This window comes from Liolophura sinensis, chromosome 3 (assembly GCF_032854445.1).
Source record: "Liolophura sinensis isolate JHLJ2023 chromosome 3, CUHK_Ljap_v2, whole genome shotgun sequence".
In the NCBI taxonomy this organism is placed as follows: Eukaryota; Metazoa; Mollusca; class Polyplacophora; order Chitonida; family Chitonidae; genus Liolophura; species Liolophura sinensis.
The window spans coordinates 18322373-18342783 of NC_088297.1; the positions used below are offsets into that span (position 1 = coordinate 18322373).

Here is a 20411-nt window from a genome sequence, read left to right on the forward strand (position 1 = left end):
AGCTATATCACCCGGTGAGTGTACCAACAGGGCCGGCTGGAGATCGGCTAGCCGAGCTAGGGCAGTAAATCTATTGTTTTTGGTGGATTTAAATTCATTATTACGTTTCTCACAAGCCTATCCGGCAACAGACTCTTCAAACAGGTTATGTTCTTTATAATTAAGCGCAATCTGAGCACGATCAGAAGATGGTTTATGAATATTTCGTCATCTCAAGCTGGTTTATTGGCATTTTTTTCTTTCTTTTCAATACTTAACAATGCACTGAAGAATTCCTACATATATAACAACCGTCATGTTTATAGCAGATGGAAACCGAAATGCCCGGCGTGAAATTATCGCCCGTTTACAGGTACCTGACAATCATCCTGACTTGAAAACGCGGCCGAAACAGCCAGAGTTGGATTCAAGAACTCGCTGGTACGAGTAGATAAAACCGGATATAACCGGATATAACCATTGCATCTCTCCAGGTATTTGACAAACCTCGTCACTTGCTGGATTTGAGCCTGCAACTTCACTGATCACATTATAGTGTACCATTTTTGCAGAAGCTGAATCGTCTCTAAATCAGCACATTCTCTATTATCGGTTACATTAACGGACAGGTAAAAAACACATGGTTTTACATTTTTAAAACATTCTTGAGATCGGCGTAAAACACAAGTGAAATAAATAGGTAAATATATTTTAAAAACAAATGCGGTTGTTGTGAGTTCAAGTCCAACTCAAGCTGTCTTCTTCGCAGGCCGCACGTGGGAAGGCCTTCCGACAACCTGCGAATGATCGTGGGTTTCCACCGGGCTTAGACATATTCTTGAATATGGTGTAAAACAACCAATTAAATAAATAAATAAATACCTTTTTAAATTTTAGAACTTTTAAAAAAAGCAGATATAGGTGAGGATCTGTTAACAAAGAAAGTTGTGCGTTGTCTTTCCGTGGTAGGGTGGGGGTGGGGGATTGTTTTTTTTATTAAACAATATGATGACCACCTTAGCAAACTCTCCCGTCTGTCAGTTAGTGTTTTTATAAATTAATTCTTTTTCATTATGTCTTTTTATAGTGAACATAAACGAGAGTTTTAAAACGTTGTTTGGGGTCAAATTGTTTTTATATGAGTGGGTTATGATGTTAAAACAAGGAGCAGGTAAGCAGAGCGCGGATATGCAGACTAATCCCGGCAAGTTGTTGTGGAGAATGGTACTCCTGACGTAAATATAATTACATCAACTCGATTCAGTATTGCTGTTAGTGATCTCAGTTCTATTCTTCATCCCATGCTTACCTGCTCCTTGTTTGCGCAAGACAAAGCCGTATTATTGCATATCCGCACTTTGTAGATGTATTTATTTTTTTTATTTGATTGGTGTTTTACGTCGTAGTCAAGAATATTTCACTTATACGACGGCGGCCACCATTATGGTGGGAGGAAACCGGGCAAAGCCCGGGGAAACCTAAGACCACCCGTTTGTGGCTGGCAGACCTTCCCGCGTACGGTTTACTTATCTGTTTACTTATACGTGTATATATATTGTTTAGAGGAATCTGTGGAAATTTGAGTTTTCTCGTGGTATTCATCTAAAGAAAGATATTGCTGGTAATTTTGCATTACTAGCTTAAAAATAAATGGATCAGATAAACATTGCATGTAAAAAGCAGCAAACAGGAGACGTTGAAAAAATGATTCCTTTTCATTAAAGAAAGCTACAAAGAAATTCAAAAGAAAAAAAACCCCACTAACATGAAGTATGTGAAATAAAGGGCCATAAAACACTGCCCACTAAAGTAGTTCGGTTTAATTTTATAGAACTTGTTCCGCCTAGTAAAAGGCATTTGAAAGGTTAGGGGGGTGTTCTCTGTCGCCGAGTGAGGTAGCACCCCAGCATGACGCAATGACCCAGATGCCTCTCACAAATGTGGATGCTGTGTTGTTTTAAAACCATTTTTCTCGGTTGGAAAATTAAAACAAATCGAATTATTTACGTTCACAGTTTTTAATGGTCTTTCATCTAATATATACTTCATGTGAGTGTTTTCTTTGTTTACAAAGATATCATCTGCAAGAAAACTATGTGTTCCACCGACAGAAGCACGTCTACTTTCCCAGTCATTTTAGAGCAGGATGTTGGACAGGGTTGATCAGAAAAAGAATGGTCAGAATCACACACCTTGGAGATAAAAAATTAGCAGAAAAAAAAGATTTAAATTTCCAAAAGGAAAAGGATGAATCTGCATGGACTTCAATATTTACATTTAGTCTGAATATAAAGTACACACAGCTGATAAAAAAGTAAAAAAGGAAATTTTAGGACTACGCTGGTAATAAAACAATCATTGTTGCTTGAAAAAGAAGCAAAAATATCACATAAGAATAAGTAGACCTAGCATTACTCAAATAAAAACATGTAACTATATTTATATAGTGGCTTACTTCGAGATGATTTGCCGCCGATTTGGATGGCTTGAACGCCATACAACCGAACGACCGTCTTTTTCGTTTTATGTTGAGACCAAGGTGAAGGCACGAAACAACTTTTCCAAATGTACTCTCCCCAGGATTCGATCTGCAGTAAACAGCTTCCCTAAAGCCTCTCCGATAAACTCCACAATCAATATTAAGACTGAGAGTTTTTTTGCCTAGAATTCACGAGTTCATAGACCGTAATGATATTCTATGATAAATGTGATGTCAGCACAGCATTTAGAGTAATTCTAGACCAGTGACTGATAAATTACATTTAACATAACTGTATTTTATTCACGTAATTCTGCTTAAGCCATGGTGCTCGAGGGCGTGTAATGTTCTAACATTTAAACATTTACATGAACAGTTAGAATAAAACTACAACTCAGGTAAATTGACCAAAGACCACATTTCAGCGATTAAGAATAACCCACTGTCACAGTGTCGTTGTTTTTACGTTACTTTCTATAATAAAAGTCTTACGATAGGATTAAAGGAGGGGTATTTCGATTTCACGGGGGGTAAGTATACTAAGCCAATACATATATGCTCATGATATGTCTTGATATTTAACCAAAACACGTCATTTGATTCATTTACATCTACAATTGAATGTTTTTTCTAATTGCAACAGCTGTACCACCAGATGCAATCCCGGTCAGTCCAGATCAATTTTTAACAAACACTTTGTAACCAGGAAAAACTGGGCAATTCTCACCAGTGTGTTTAGTCTTTGCTAAGCCTAAACGAGCACGCTTGCGTCGCAAAGGCTCCAGTGGTCAAGCTTGCCTAATTGTGACAGTGATGTAAAGCTAGCGTAGAGAGCCGCACGTGCGCTGTAAGGAGTATGACAAAAGTTACGTCGAGAATAATAATAATAATAATAATAATAATAATAATAATAATAATAACAACAACAACAACAACAACAACATTTTCAATAGGGTTCCAAGCCCCCAAATGAAATTCCAATGATGTTGATTGAAATGTATTAGACGGTAATGGTTTAGAATCACTTAAAATACTGTATTGTTTTCACAGTTAATGTACAGACACACTCAAACAATGTCATGGGATACACTTTTAAAAAGTTCAGGCGAGGGACCTTGTTTTCAAAATAGCTTATCTAGAATACAGGTATTTCTTCTCATATAACTTTGTTTTTTACAAAGCTCAAGGTTTTGTAGTAAGATACGTCGAAGTCTGTTTTGTGGAGAAAACCGTCCCGTGTTTTGTTAAAGTGCCATTCCTCCAGACAATCCCATGCGTACGGCTGAAAGTCCCAGTGGAATTTATTGGCGAACAGATGTGGCTGTAAAGTGAGACTGGGTAAATCATCTGTGCCAAAAATACAAATGCTGTTGTGATATTTACCCTTACACGGCCTGCTGAACATGCCACCATCCCAAATTTTGTAGCGGGTCAGAAAGTGGTAGGAAGTCAGGTCGGTTTCTGGGCGACCTAATGAGAAACAAAATTCACGCAAGAAATTATGTTAGATTATATTCCATGCCGTCTGACTGTGACGTCACGCCTCTACATCACCAGTGCATTCAGTCCAATCTGTTAGAACGAACGTACTTTCTTAGCTCAGCTATACATATACCCGAGACTGGCTTCTATTTGATAAATATTGTTTGGACAAAATCGTTATCCTCGTGCTGAGAAGGGTATGCGGGGATTTAAAGCCCTGCAGCTCAGTGTTAAAATGTTTCACACCCCAGGTTTAAATCCCCCCCATATACCCTTTTCAAACCGCGGATTTTTTTACGTGTACTTTTTAAAAAATAGTTTTTTTCATCAGTCTATAACGGTTCTCTTAAACTCTCAATGGTAAGAAACATATATATTTTTGTCAGTCTTTCGGCGTAGTTCTGATTTTATTGTACTTTAAACACATAGAAAACACTAACAGTCGGAAGATCAATTAACACATAGAAAAATAGTTCGATTCAAGATTGTTGTTAGAATTTTAAAACATAGCAAATGTACGTAAATATTTTAGTGTACAATAGTCTTTGCTGACCATATAGTGACAAATGCAGTCACATCAAGTTCTTCCACTTATACAGACTTGCTAGACTTCTGCATTCCCAATGCATGCAAGAATGAGTGATTATGGTTCAACGCCTAATATGCAATATTCCGGCCGTATGTTGAGTAAACTGCATGTAAGTGTAAGTGTATGCGGAAGATAATCTAATATAACACGTGCAGCATAGAGAGTAAAACCAGAGCAGTGACGACAGTAAAATGGATACCTCTTGTCAGTTTACCTCAGGCAGGGTTTAAGGCTAACTGTTCATGTAAATGCATAAATAGTAGCAAATTACACGCCCACTAGCACCATGGTTTAAGAAGAATTAGGTTACAAAAATGAAATATTAATTGCAATTTTTTAGACGTCACTGGTGTAAAAATACTCAAAATGCTGTGTTATCATCACATTTAACCTGCAACCACATTAAAACAATACAATGGGAGAATTTCTGGATGAACTGTTTCAACCAAGAACATGATGTGACGTTACTGGTGACCACGGGGTCACATCAGACGACCCAGGAACAGTGGATGTAAGACAATCTAAAAAAAATCCCGGCTCGCGTCTGGTTATGACAAGGCATCTGGTATCTAACGACTGAAAAACAAACATCTTAACCACTCAGCCACAACACGCAACTGGGGTTTATTGACAGTTTTAAACATAGAAAAGTATTATTTAGGACACCTGCATTCTTGAACCATCATCGTTTTGACAATTGAGCTGTATTACGTGTGAAAAGATTTACAGTACGTTGGTAATGTCCCAGGAATTTGCTAAAAAAAAAACAACTTACCATTTCTACTTTAGCGCTATTAAGTAATTGTTGCTTAACGTTACACTGAAGAATTTTCTACATATACGATTGGTGTCAGTTTTATGGGCGGAGAACACCGAAGTTCCCTGGGTAAAACGCATATTTTGACTGAAAATGTTTGTATCTTAATAGCAGGCGATTTCTTCCCGGTGGAAACCTATATATTTGTTTTCTTAAGTTGGTGTTTTACGCCATACTCAAGACAATTAATTTAACTGTTTAGCTCGGAACGACGACGGCGCCCCGCATTATGGTATGCGGAAACCGGGCAGAGATCAGGAGAGAGAAACCTAACATTAGCTGGACTTGAACTCACATCGACGGAATTGGTAAGCGGTTCCTGGGTCATAGCGCTGATACGCTAACTACCCCTCTTTTGGAAATCTTCCCGCATCTATTCTGTTCTTAATTCTGTCTAAGCCACAATTCTTGTCGCCGTATATATATATATATATATATATATATATATATATATATATATATATATATATATATATATATATATATATGTGTGTGTGTGTGTGTGTGTGTGTGTGTGTGTGTGTGTGTGTGTGTATTGGATACTGAGTAAAGTATGAATCAAATAAATAAATGAAGAGGTGTATACGCCATACGACTGGTCGTATACGTGAAATGCTCTTGAATACGGCGTAAAAAACACCAATCAAATAAGTAAACTAAGCTGAGCAAAAGTCCATACATTGTGTAGTAGTCAGGTATCACACCCTGATCACAGAGGTCAAAATGAGCCAGCTTTTACTTGTTCAGCTGCGGCTTTAAGTCCGCAGGTTTTTAGGTTCTATTTTGGCGGGAGATTAGTTAATACGCCCTCGTCCCACATCCGTAAATCAGCACACCATCAATAAAAATGAAAATTTCCTTAGCGTGACCCAAATTCATCAAGCCACTTGAGGTTTACGTCATGATATGTAAGTACTTTAAGCCAAAACTCAGGACAGGCGAGAACTCAAATTGTAGTTGGTACTGCAGTATATAGTTCTGCAGTCAAGAAAAAGTGTAGATGGTTTGAACTTTATAAGAGCAAAACAATTTAGTTATAGATGTGCTTTAATTGTTGACTTAAGAAGTCAAGTTCTTAAGAAGCTTGATAAACATGGGTCATGCTAAGGAAGTTTTCACTTTTTTTCAATTTCAGTCAAATAAATGATTTGCCGTAACGTATTTAGATAAAGAATGTTACCTTTGTAAGGCTCTGGGAAACCGAGATGAGGATTGTGGTAGAGAATGTTACCTTTGTAAGACCCTGGGACACCGAGATGAGAATTGTGGTAGAGAATGTTACCTTTGTAAGACCCTGGGACACCGAGATGAGGATTGTGGTTTAATGTGGAGAAGAATGTTTCATCGGGTATTGACGTCTTCTTTACCCATTCGAGAAAATCCAGGGCAATCTGGTTTTTCAGGAGAAAGCCAACAAATCCCCTAGAGGCTGCGATGTGAACGGAACCCTTCGTAGGTATGATGCCGTGGGGCGGCGGTCCCGCCTGGATCCAGCGATCCTTGTTTGCACTACGAAAGAAGATAAGGTTAATGAGGAGGGGGGATCCAGAAGAATGATACATTTGGATGATCAATGGCGTTTTAAGGTGGAGCTTGACACGGTTTCCTAAGTATTTTTACCTATTGTGGATTTGTAAAATAATATTGGGTAGAGTTGGTACAACGGACGTGGGTCTAAACATCCGCGTAGGAAGGGTAGCAGGATGTTAACACCACACGCCTACCATACAGCAAAAATGGACGTACCATCCGCGTATGATGGGCGAAAGATACGCGCATGATGGGTGTAGAATCCGACCACCATCCGCAAAGTGTTTTACGACATTCACACATAACCTCATCTAACTTATAACAAATACCGCGCTGTACGACACCAGCATGGTTTGTTCTCTCGGAATATATGAAAATATTCACAAACGGTCTAGTTCCTGGTGTAGTTACTATTTCGCGCATAATCATGATAATACGCACATCGAGCTTTGGTTGTTTCTGGAATTATTCGGTAAATGGAAAACCATAACCTACAAGTACAATACACGACTTTTTTTTTCAAATTTTCTGGGGGAAGTCAATTTAAGTACTAAATATAGTGTATAGCCATAACAGAACTTGTACATGATAATCTAGGCACCACGAATGGCTAATTTCTAATATTAGTACAGCTTTTCGCGAGAACTTGCATCTTAAGAGAGTATTAAAAGTTAATCAGCATTTCATTCTGTAGGTCTACAGGTTCCATCATAACGCTGGCTACTGTCGTATAAGTGGAATATTCTTGAGTACAGCATAAAATACCCATGAACTAAACAAATTCCTTCGAACACAATTCCTGACAATCAAAAAACAGTTTTCAAAAACTGAGAAATTAAGAATAAAAACATCACTTAGATATGATCTTCGTTTCCAAGTACACCCAGTATCTTACACACGGCTAAAAAATTCTCGGTAATCACAATTTATTACAAAATACATAAAATAACCGAAATAAGAACTCCCGAAACCTGATTTGTTTCAACCTTGCCAGTTGCATATTCTTCAGATGAAAACTATCCCATTTATAATCATCTCTAAAGATATTCATATACGTGTACGTTATTATTCATACTGAGGGAGGGTCATGGCTGATTGGTCTTGTCTTTCTGTACACAAGGTGAGGGGTCAAGCCCAGCCTATAGCAAGGGCCTTGGTGGCGAGAAGTGGCCGACACAGTTAAACGTTTCTTGAAGACCTCAACGTGATGTGCATCTCCTCACATCACATTCGGGTATAAAAATTTCTCAATAACTTGCCAAATAGCTTGAACTAAAACAACAAGGAGAGTACTAGAATTGTACTTCTGGTGAACTTGAGGCATTGATTTGCTTAATTAGCAGAACCGCAGAAAAACCTTCAGTATACCTCACATACACCTCAGATCAGATATATTACACCTCAGCGGTAGACCTCTGGTGTACCTCATGTATACCTCCAGTATACCTTATCCGAGTAAGGGTATATATGCAGTGGATCTTTGGGAAAAACCAAAAACTATCTTATCAGGCAAGAAGGATGTATAAATTGACAGATAAAGTTCTTGAAAATTCTGCACATACACGGTTAATCAGAGTAATCTGTAGAATAATGAATACATGGTGATGTTAGCACATAATGAAATATAACTCACTAGGCGAAGTAATGCACTGCGTGCACCCATAGGCTTTGCCTATTTCACATTAGGGTACGTGAGAAGGTCTGCCAGCAACCCGCGGATGGTCGTGGGTTTCCCCCACGTTCTGCGCGGTTTCCACCCACCATAATGTTGGCCGCCGTCATATAAGTGAAATATTCTTGAGTACGGCGTAAAACACCAATCTAATAAATAAATAAATATTTCACATTGTTACGACCCAAACTGTCTGTATTATAAAGAGATGGCTTGTTAGAAATACACGAAAGTTTAGTCGCACAAAAAAGTAACCAAAACCAGCAGATTTTATTTTACAACAATTTATTAGCTTTAACAAAAACAGATAATAAGACTTATACAAATACTAAAGTACTTAAGTTTAACAAGAAAGGATAACAGTATCTATATAAATACTAAAGTACTTACGGTGTCAAGTCCAAACGGACGCATATATTCCACAATATATACCACACAGGCATAAATGCTCAGAGGCAAACTCACAAGAGGGAAAATCCACAATATAACTGAGTGTATGACGAAATATACACAAAATTCCACAGACAGGGTCCGTGTACTAATAAGCACTGTGTATACAAGAGCACGAATCAAATATACAAGTTCGGACTGAACAAGTGCTCGGTGGAGATAAAACAAAGCCAGAGGCTATAAAGACACCAAAATTCAGCACAAATGGCCTACTAAAGTAATACACAGCGAAAGCATCCAAAACTCTCAATAATTCTCCGTTCTCTCCTTTTCACCCGCTTTCATAGGTCTTATATAGCCTGGTGGAATTGCCTAGAATAAGAAAATTCCTGAACACTTGATGTAAACAAACAGGCACCGAACTGAGCGCATTCTGGAATATTCTAAGGTAGAGGCAGACAGCAGGCGCTGAACTCGGCGTATGTAAAGCTGGAAAGCTAAATTTAGAAACTGACGGCAGTCGTGCACATAACAACATTAGGGGTGTTCCGAGATGAAACTCTTGTCACCAAAGGCAAAAACAGTCCTACTGTACCATGGGAATGGTCAAAAATATTACTCAACCTTGATGAAACTGATCTACTGATCACATGTATCACCTTTTTACAGAGGCGCAAATGACATCTCTTTCCTCTAGGAAATTCTCCAGTTCACAGAATGTTCAGAGTTTCAATTTTCTCTTGAATTTCGTCTATTCTAAATTACTTTTTATGACACTTGTTACAATCGCCCAGGTTATAGTGAATGGGATCAAACATAATTGCCTAACATTTTTGAGAGGTCATGATAGCGTTGGACATTTTCTACCTTCAACAATAAAATAATTCGAACTCCCCTCTTGTAATTTACAGAGGTTATATCTAATAGCTATAATTTTACATGTCAAGTTTACTTCATTTGCGAGGAGAAATGTTATCGATTTATTGTAACATTTACAAACCGTAAAAATCACAACAGCCGTTCACCTTCACGGTGCTGAATTGGGCTTTTCAGAATAGCTCATCTCTAGAGTCAACCCAGAGGAAAAAAACCCAGAGGTTTTAGAAAAACAGTAGCATTACTTACGATTTTGTCGTTAATTTCTCTTAGGAATGTCGTACAGTCTCGATTAAGTCGTTATTAATGAATCCACCAAATGTATGGAAACTGATAGATTATTTTAAATTCATATACAGTATTGCTCGACGCCAACGATATATCTGCCACGCAGGTCAGTTGGAACATCCGCATAGGAAGAACATAATATCACAGCAAGATGTTCACATCATACAACGATCGTGCAGCCAAGATGGGCGTAGGATCCGCGTATGATGGGAGTAGGATCCGCGTATGATGAGCGTGGGATCCCACCATCATCTGTATAGAGTATTATGACATACACTAACTTTCACGTAAACTCATCTAGCTTATAACACATGCTGTGTTGTTCGGCATCAGCCATGTTCTCTCGGAATAAGAAAACCTTTTCACATACGATCTAGTTCCCGGCGTGGTTACTTATTTGCACAAAATCATGACAATGTACAGATCGCATTTTGACAGTTTCCACAATTATCCGGAAAAAGCAAAACCATAACCTACATGCACAATACACGATTTTCTTCAGTGCAAACTTTTCTGGGAAAGTCAATTTTAAGTTCTAAATACAGTGTATAGTTATAACAGAAGTTATGCACAATAGTTTAGGTACCACGAATGGCTAATTTATAATATTAGTACAGCTTTTTGCGAGAACTTACATCATTTTTGGTTGTCCAGGATTGCGTATGCGATTTTACATTTCCACTGACCCTACTAAACTTCGTCCAGAAACGGGAAAGCAAAACTCAGAATTCATGCATCGGGTTAGCTCCCATTTTTACTGGCTTCAATGAGCGAAAGTTAGGTGAATGATAGACTATGCACTTATAGGGTACTGCTGGGTCCTAACGATATATGTGGCACGGATGTGAGTCGGAACATCTGCGTAGGAAGCGGGTAATATCGGAGGAACATGTTAACATCATTCGCCGATCATACAGCAAAGATGCACGTAGGATTCGCGTATGATGGGCGTAGAATCCGCGTTTGAGGGGCGTATGATCTCAACATCATCCGCGTATTACTTACGACATACACTAACATTCACACATAAACTTATGTAACTTTAACAAATGCCGCGTTCTTCGACACCAACCTTGATTGTTCTATCGGAATATATGAAAATATTCACAATCGGTCTAGTACCTGGTGTAGTTACTAATTTGGAAATAATCATGATAATATGCACGTGAAATTTTGACTGTTTGACTAGTTTTTCGTTAAATGCAAAACCATAACCTACATGTACAATAAAAGAATATCTTCAGTGCAAAATTTTCTGAGGAAGTCAATTTAAGTTCTAAATATAGTGTATAGCCATAACAGAACTTATTCATGATATCCTAGGCACCACGAATGGCTAATTTCTAATATTAGTACAGCTTTTCGCGAGAATTGACATCATCTCATGTTGTTCGGAAATGCGGTTACTATTTTACATTAATACTGACACTAATAAACTTCGTCGAGAAACGGATAAGCAAAACCTGGAAATCAAGCATTGAACTAGCTCACCGTTTACTGGTCTAGGGGGCCTCCATGGCTCAGTTGGTTAGCGCGCTAGCGCAGTGTAATGACCCTGGAGTCTCACCAATGCGGTCGCTGTCAGTTCAAGTTCAGCTCATGCTGGCTTCCTCTCCGGCTCTATGTGGGAAGGTCTTTCAGCAACCTGCGGATGGTCGTGGGTTTCTCCCGGGCTCTGCCCGGTTTTCCCGCAACCATAATGCTGGCTACCGTCGTATCAGTGAAATATTCTTGAGTACGGCATAAAACACCAGTCAAATAAAAAAACAGTCTGAATGTGTGTAATTTAGGCGGGTGACAGACCATCCATTAATGCTTTTGTTGTCACCACTCCTGCCTTACCAAGCAATCAAACTGAAGATACACTGTGTCATGTCAACGGTCTAAGCGAGACTATATGTACCTACCGATCAAGATCGACGTGGGCTGACGATACGCGTAAAGTATATCGCTAAGATCGGGCAGTATTGTGTCTCGTGTACAAGTTAAGGTTTTTGAAAATGGCGTTAAACAATCAGGGAAATAAATATTTCGCAATGCACCCCAACAGGCTGCTTGTGTACAATACACAATACTCACGTGAGGCAATACCCCTGTGGGCGATTATAATGCCATATTTATGTCGAATGATTTCCGCTATTATTACTTTTGTTTGACATTAACGAAATATAGCGCAGTTATGCCTGCAAAGAGCGTTACATGAACAACTATACATTAAAAACATAACAAAATGGATGCGCCAAGATGTGCAAAAATATATGCACATGGCACTGTTAGAAGATTTTAGTTATTTTTATGGTACCACGCATATTTTTTACTCAACTGGCGACGACGGCTTTGATGATAGAAGCTATACTGAACTCACAGAAAACCATCACTCGTCGCTGTTTACGATAAGGTATTTAAAGGAAAAGACCTCTAAAAATCGAAGCAGACATCACTAAATAAACCACTTAAAACTATAAATATACTTTGATTTTTTTGGGGGGGTGGGGAGCGAATTTTGAGAAATAGTTACAGGCGTTCAAACATTTGAATTCTAAGGTGGGCTTTATGAACCATACTATCATAGTTTGGGAACTACGATGTCACAGTAAGTTTTTCCAACTCTAATCACGACATTGAATACTGGAATAACTCTTTTTACCCATGAATAATAGATTACTGAAGTAATGTTTTCAAAAATTCCTTTCAGAAAGAAGGTGATGTTACGTTAGACTTCGTAAATGATTATACTCCTAGATACCGTGAGTATGGCTAATAAAGCCCACCATAGTATTCAAATGTTTGAATACCTTCAACACTTTTATAAAAAATCTGAAAACATAAATGAAAATATTTTTACGAATAGTTTTCAGTTGTCTTTCTGGTGAGCCCTACTTTCTATTTTAGCTCGTTTTTCCTTTCCAAATAATAAATTGATGAAAATTTACCTTTCCCGCGTGCCTTCTAGATTGTTGGAACCATTATAAGCCTTTAGAATTTTCACAAGCTCAAAGTTGGTCTTCAAAGGAAATTCCTGTCCCGTCAGATTTATGAAGTATTTCCATTTTTGGTACGCCCATAATTCCTTCATGCAGAGAAGTTCCGCTTCTAGGACCGTAAATTTTCCCCACACTACAGCAACTGGTTTCTCCACAAGAAATACGTTGTCAAAACACTTCGCCACGGCTTTCATCCCGTTTTTAATGGAGTCCTCTGACTTTCCGTCCACGTGGATACAGTAGTAATTCTGAGGCTGGTAAATGGCTCTGAGCAACCTCTCCGTTTGTTCAATGTCTTTGTACATGATAATGCTAAAGGCGATGGGGAAGTTCATTTCCTCTGTGCTTAGGTGATCTGTTATGTAGCCCCTAAAGAGCTTGAAATGTGTGCAGTCACTCGTAAGCTTGATGTAATCCTGACCAGACAGAGAAATTCGGGGTCTATTCAACATGAGATCACGTACCCGCCTTTGTTCATCGGCGTCGTCTTGTATCAGAGCACTGCACTTTACTTGCTTTACTGGCGATCTTGCGTTCAACACATGGTACAACCGTGCGCGCTCTTTATTGTAATCTTTCCTGACACCTTTCATTTCATTTTTTTCGGAATTTGTTTTCGTCGATTGCGTAGCAATTTTTTGTGTTAAACTTACAGGCGAATTTGCGAGCATAATTCTAGGCGTGAAAGTCGTTTTATTACTATGGCGAACAGGTTCCACTTTTTCCCTTAGGTTTCGCTTATTGCCAAGAGGATAAACGCTCCAGGTGCTAAACACTTTCGGCTTTGGCCATCCTCCGAATGAATGTACTGTCAATATTAACAGAAGTACTGATCCAGCAGAAAGCAGAAGAAATATAGTTTTCTTTGAGCCCCTTGAGTTCACTAAACAATTGGCAACACTCATCTTAAATTTTTGACAAATTTTTTCTCCGTTTTATCCACTATAAACTTATCTACTTTAACTTAAGTGTGTGTGTGCTTAGGGGGTTTTGGAAAACGAGAAAGACAAACGGTGTTTTCGAAAGCAGTAAAAGCAAAGGATGTTTTCGAAAGCGATAAAATTCCACGTTGATCCAACCTATCATAACACAGATTCACACTTCACTGATTATACAGCTTGAAAACCCATGTTGTTAACCCGATGTCAAGTCAGGTGAATAAAGCCCAGGACAACCTGTTCAAACACAGAGAAAGAAAATTATTTACAATGTGTGTCATCAGATTTGAGGTATGCTACAGATCAATGGACCAAATATTACAAACTGTATACATATACGCATGTCTTATTGCGTGAGCCAAAGGCCAGCTGGGTTGAAATGGTGTAAGAGTTGTAAAGGTTGCTACCCTGTTTACCTTTTCACATGAGCACATAAAACACTAACTGAGGTAAATTGACGAAAGGTCGGATTTTACTGGTTACGTGTGACCATTTGCAAACTATCACAAACACTGTTGTTGCCGGTCTGGTTTTAATCTCCATGGTAATATCTTTATATTGTGTACCTGCAAATAACTGGATTCTATTGCTCGACTAAGTATCCCCGATGTCTGGTTCTTCTGTATTGTTTTCATGGTATTGTTTGATAATGTCACAATAACGCAGTACTTTGAGTACCTCTAGACTTATTACGTTTGATTGCAATTGACATAAAGCGCTCCTGGTAAAACGTTTAAAATTTCTCATTAAAACTCATCAAGCACAACCCAGTGACAAAACGGAAGAGAGGCTCATCTACAAGAGCAAGGCTTGATTAGGTCTGTGCCACGCAGAGATGAAAATGCCAGCTAGCCAGAAGTACATGTCAATATCCAGGTGTATAACCTAATCTCATCTATCTCAAGCCGGAAAGCCAATTGTTTTGCTGAAGCCACATTCTAGTACAGAATTCTGATGCTTCAAAGTCCTGATGCGTCAGAAAAGAGGGCCATGGATCACATGAATTAGCGGCCATATTGGATTATATGCAATTTTGTTGTAAAATGTTAAGTACTTAAACTGAACTGTTCTGCATGACTTTCTCCATAACTTACGTTTACTTTTGTTCCCAGTTTTATTGCATTCGAGAAATGTATCCTAAATGAAGCACATTTACATTTGTGAAGCCCAAATATGACTAAATGTTTCAACATTTCGCCAAAATTTATGCATCGAACTTTTATACCAGCCGTAGCATCCTGGTATAAAAGTTGTTGATCTACTGAATCTCATTTGCACTTTGGTTGCAACTGTCTATATATCCAACGTGGCGATCTAATGATGTAGATAAAGCCCTCCCCCTGGCCTTAAGCGGAATTACACATAGTCATGAACCATAGCGCCACAAATACTGGATGCTCTGCCCATAGTTACTTACAAATGAATTATTCTAATTGCAAAACTTAAGAAACGCACAGTGAAGGCGTTTGATATTTGAACTTCTAACGGATGTTTGCCATGAAGAAAAACACTGGAAAAAAATAGAATTACGGGATACGTGCTAAATCGTAGCCCGTATTCTGGCTTTTCATGGGTATATAAACAGATGTGAACTACGACCAATGTCTTTTTTTCGTCGGATTTTTTATTTGTTGTAACCCTTATTTGTAGGTTGAAAGTGTAGGGGAGACAGTTGTAGTGTATTGTAAATACGTTTCTTTGGAGCCCTTGTGTTTGAGGTGTTTTTTGTGTTTGCTCCACATCTGATCAGACCTTGAGCACATGGAGAATTTGCCAGCAAACATTTCCGTCCCGTCAGATGTTAAATGTTGTGCTGAATTGCGAGCTACCACCGTGTAAGTTCATTAATATTTTTGTGTACTTGACCGACAGTGCAAAATAGCCAAGGAAGTGATGTGACATGGACGGTCGATGATTTGAACTTTGACATTTTACAACAACAACACCATCAAATCGTATTTATACTGTAATTCATTGATAAGGTCTTGTCAGCTTGTTATAAACTTCAGCATAAATGTTAAGTTATCATAACAGTAAAATTAAGTTCCTTTTGAAAAGACCAATATTGCAAGGTATATGCTAGAGATTTATTTTATTTATAATTGTACTCAATACATGTATACGAGTAACGTCAAGGTAAATCATTCAGGGGAGACAACTCCCACAAGTTCATGTTATGTTGTTCCGGGTTTATCTCCCTTTAGTTACGTTATTTCATTTTGTTACAGCCTTTTACCACATACATCATATCAAACCACATCCTGTTTAACCATTACGGCTTTTAGCGTGATGTACCTTTGGTACATGAGAATAAAGGAAGTGAACTTTATCCACGTGTTGGTGTGCGTCGGTTATCTGTCTGCTATAACTCCCGAGTTAGAGGCAGAACAACAGTTGCTTTAAAGCATGACTAAGTGAAGGATTTCAAAACTAGATGAACCACCAAAGAACTAGGAAAGGATGTAAAGTGCAAAAGTGGGACGGAATCATGCAAAGAGAAGCAGTCAACAGTTTTTTTCATAATGTTGGAAAGAAGCAAGGTACGCTCTAGGCGACTAAGTGAAATCAGTATTTAAATCGTGAACCATGCTAAAATGAATGAATGTATGATTATGAGCTATGTTAATTTGCTATATCAAGTGGAGAAGGAAATATATTATCTCCATCTTACAAGTGCTGGACTTTTGCTTTATTATTTTTCCCCTTAAGTTTCAGAATAATGTTGTTTTTGACATAATGCCCGAAACAAAATTCCGATAACCCGATCGTCTCTTGGACTTCAGTAATCGACGAGCCTTAGCTGTAAAAATGCGAACCTGGTTTAAATTAGTATCAGTAGGACTGTAAAACTTCACTCGACATTCTTACGGTCCGTTGTGACTTTACGACAGATCTTATCACACCGGGGTTTACTTTTCGATTTCGGATTTGTCGAAGTCTTAGGTATGGTTCTGTCAGCAGCTATGAGGACAAGTTTATTCAATTTAAGTATTGAATCATCTGCAGCCTTGAGAGTCCGTGGTGTTATAGCAGCCTCGCAGAACATCTCATCGCGATCCGTCTGCTTGATCAAACTTCTCCCTAGCTACACGTTGTAACGAATTAGAAGTGAGATGCTCTCGAATAATAGGAAAATTGTCACTACCACAAATATCATCATGCGCCCTACTAGAAAAATGCAGGAGACGTGATAGATTTGTGAGATAAACAGCAGAGTCAGCTCCATTTCCTGGAAGTAGGTATTAGAACCATCATTAAAATAGCACAGATTATCAGAAGATAAAAATTCTTCTAGTTGTTTCCCCTTATCATTTATATTATACTATCCCATAAGGGGTTATGGGAATTAAAATTGTTCTATTAAATTATGTAACTGAAGAGCTGGCAAAAATAGAATGTGGAGAAATATAAACTGAACATAAAGTAATTGTTTCGGAATGTCTGAACCCGGGGATACCCAGCGGGAAACACATCAAGCGCTCCACATGAGGTATACTCAAGCAGATGGCTTTAATGACCAAACCGCATTCACCACCACCAGCTCTTCCATATCAATAATAAGGTCACACATCAGACACGTACTAATCCACTGACCCATGAGCCACCGCCTCAAAACGTAGTCCCACAAACGAAAGCTGAGAGATAACAGCTATTCTCCAAGGAGTGATGTTATGGAAGAATTTTGGGACCACGCAGAGGCAAGACTTCACCAAGCCGATTTATCGGATGGCGCCCATCTCACCTCCTGTCGCTCTCCAAGTAAGGGCCAATGTGAAGTGCTGAGCGTGAGGATTTCGCCCTCAGCCACCAGGATTCTGTCCGCAGGGATTACGGGTCGCAACCAACGGCAAACAGGTCGCTCCCCGGTTGACCCTCACAGAACCGAGAAGATGTGAGCCTCGCATATTCACCAAGCCCACTCCAGAGATTTCTAGGTTAGGAGGTTAGTCTACGACAAGCTTGCCTAAAGGGTTGAGATCCTATTCTTTTCACCCGGCAGACCCCAAGGGGATGTACCATCGCCTTGGCATAAGTCTTGGAATCGGTTCAAAATCACATCCAGAGACAATCTTATCTGTGCTGTTGAAAGTATTCGGTGATGGAAATACCTTGGCCACATGTTCAGCAAAAGTTTTTCTCCAGTGGTCAGCAGGAGAACTGCTCCCTGAGGATAGTTGGTTTGTTTGAGACAACTTTAAAAGGGAGGTTAGCAAAGACGAGGGTCTTCGAACAGAAATTAACATGGACTCATAAGTTTCTTTGATATGCTCGACCGAACTCAAGAGTGGCTAGGCAAAACTGAGGAGAAACAGATCAAGGTCAGAGAGACCTTCCAAGAAGATGCCCTTAACCAAATTCGCCAGCGGATTGCTGCTCAGCAAGATCAAATAGGGACGCTGCTTAAGGAAATCACCAGGAAGTCAACAGAAACCATGAAGACTCAACGTGGACGTCAGCCGCATCGTTGTTATAACTGCTGTGCCACAGGCCACATCCGCGGAAACTGCCCACCCCACACCCCTTCCAACACACAGGGCGACGTTTCAACGCATGCGTTAAACTAGAAACACCTGCAATGGAGTGACGCGAGTCAAGGCTCTGTACTGAATAAAGCGCTTGGAAAGTGTCCAGTGACAAGTGTGGAGTTAGGTCGGTGTAAGGTGAGGTGCACCAGTCGACAGGTGCACAGATGTTGACTGTAACTGAATCATTTGTCGGGAAGCACCCCGAGAAACTCCTTCATGTAAAAGCGTTTTCCACATTTCGTCTACTCAGGGAATGGAAGTGCCATATCTGGGACGACGTTTCCGCACATGGGATTTCTTGGAGCCAAAGTCCCTGCATACCTGGCCTAGCCTGGGAGAAAGAAGCCATAAAAATCTTGACATAGTTTGACCGTCAAAATCTGGACCTTTCTATGCCGGCAGCTGAGAGGGATGCCTAGCAACGTCAAGGGGACATCACTCGCAGCCTCTTCACCACCTATCTCCTAGTGTCGTCTCTCCCAGAATTTCAAAGTTTCATAAGTAAACCTTAAACCTGCCCAAAGTTTGGACAATTTCCATCATTTTGATACCAAGCATGCAGCTGTTCACCAAAATGGGCAGGCTGGCAGCACAAAAAGACATTACACCCTAAAATACACAGAATTACATTCGTCCCTCCTGAAAAAACGGAAGTTGTAATGGGGATCTGTCTCCTATCACACCAGCCAACTTTTGTCAAAATTAATAATTTTTGCACAACATAATTCCTACTACTTCTCAACCTCACACACAAAGTTAAGGCTTGACACATACAAAAACTTTGAAGTAGGAGGAATTTAACTTGGGGTACCCCTATCTTGGAAAAGTGTTTGTTTGTCCGTTCTCAAGCACCAAGTTCAAAGCTATGTTGTGCACATACAGTTCAAAATATCTGAACCACGTCAAATGTTTGGAAAGCTGGCATGTATATCTGCAAGAAAAATGAAACAATTCTATCGATCAAGTATTTTACATTTTCCAATAACAAACATTTCGAAAATTATGGATTTTCATGTAGATTTTCTTGTTTACAGCAGTGCTTAGAAAATAGTTAAAGGCCAAATGTGTCAAAACATATATCAAAAGATAGGTAATTTATTTGACAATTCACTTACAAAATATAAGACATTCCTTTTAGCAACTTCGTGCAAAATTTGATTTACAGTGATACAGGGGGTACTAAAGCGGATTTTAAAATTCCAGAAAAGACCACTTTGATGAACATGATAGTAAACATGTGTATCCAAACTCATATAGAAATGCTTATGGAAAGGACTTAAGAAAAGACTGTTATCCCTTTCACAAACTGATTCACATGATTAAACCCTTTAAAAGAACACCCACTCCACCCCCGCCCCGCCTCACGCATGCCTGCCATTGGTTGGTTGGCTTACCTCAACTCACAGTGCTAAAGAATCCCACCACCTGTGTTGTAGCCTCAGACTAAATTAGTACTTTCCACATAACAAACACCAAAGTGTGACATTGGCATCTACAAAAGATAAATAGAGGTGAGAGATATGAATTTGCCACGTACAAAAAGAAAGCCACACAGTACATGCACATTGGTCATTTAGTCAGTCAGCAACGCAACCTTCCCAAGACATGTTGAAGAGACCCCAAAAGAGGGAAAAATGTATACTTTTTAACCCGTAACAACAAAGAAATCCTCAAAAAATCAGTGAGAAATTACATCCGTAATGAGGTTCCACACTGGCTGTTCCTGGGTGGGCATGAGGAATAGACATTTAAACAGCCCGTACATATATGAGAAATATGTGAAGTTTCCCCCGGGGGGGATTGAGGGGATTGGTGTGGGAGGGGGGGGGGGGGGGGCGCTGGGGGGGATATGTGTCATGGA

The 20411-nt window shown here is 39.3% G+C and overlaps 1 protein-coding gene and 1 long non-coding RNA gene across 2 annotated transcripts in view; both read right to left on the reverse strand.

The window, feature by feature from the left end:
- Positions 1-3459: 3459 nt before the first annotated feature.
- On the reverse strand, positions 3460-14016 carry LOC135463855 (beta-1,3-galactosyl-O-glycosyl-glycoprotein beta-1,6-N-acetylglucosaminyltransferase-like). Its single transcript, XM_064741310.1, has 3 exons — positions 13036-14016; positions 6629-6855; positions 3460-3928 (listed from the first exon to the last, which is right to left on the reverse strand). Exons 1-3 carry the CDS (start codon positions 13989-13991, stop codon positions 3615-3617), a joined length of 1497 nt encoding a protein of 498 aa, XP_064597380.1. The 5' UTR covers positions 13992-14016; the 3' UTR covers positions 3460-3614.
- A 63-nt stretch (positions 14017-14079) lies between these two features.
- Positions 14080-20411, reverse strand: part of LOC135464231 (uncharacterized) — a 34352-nt gene continuing 28020 nt past the window's right edge. The window contains exons 2-4 of the long non-coding RNA XR_010443645.1: positions 19945-20042; positions 19431-19481; positions 14080-14261 (exon numbers count right to left, since the gene is read on the reverse strand). This is a non-coding gene — a long non-coding RNA (uncharacterized LOC135464231). The remainder of the gene's footprint in view (positions 14262-19430; positions 19482-19944; positions 20043-20411) is intronic.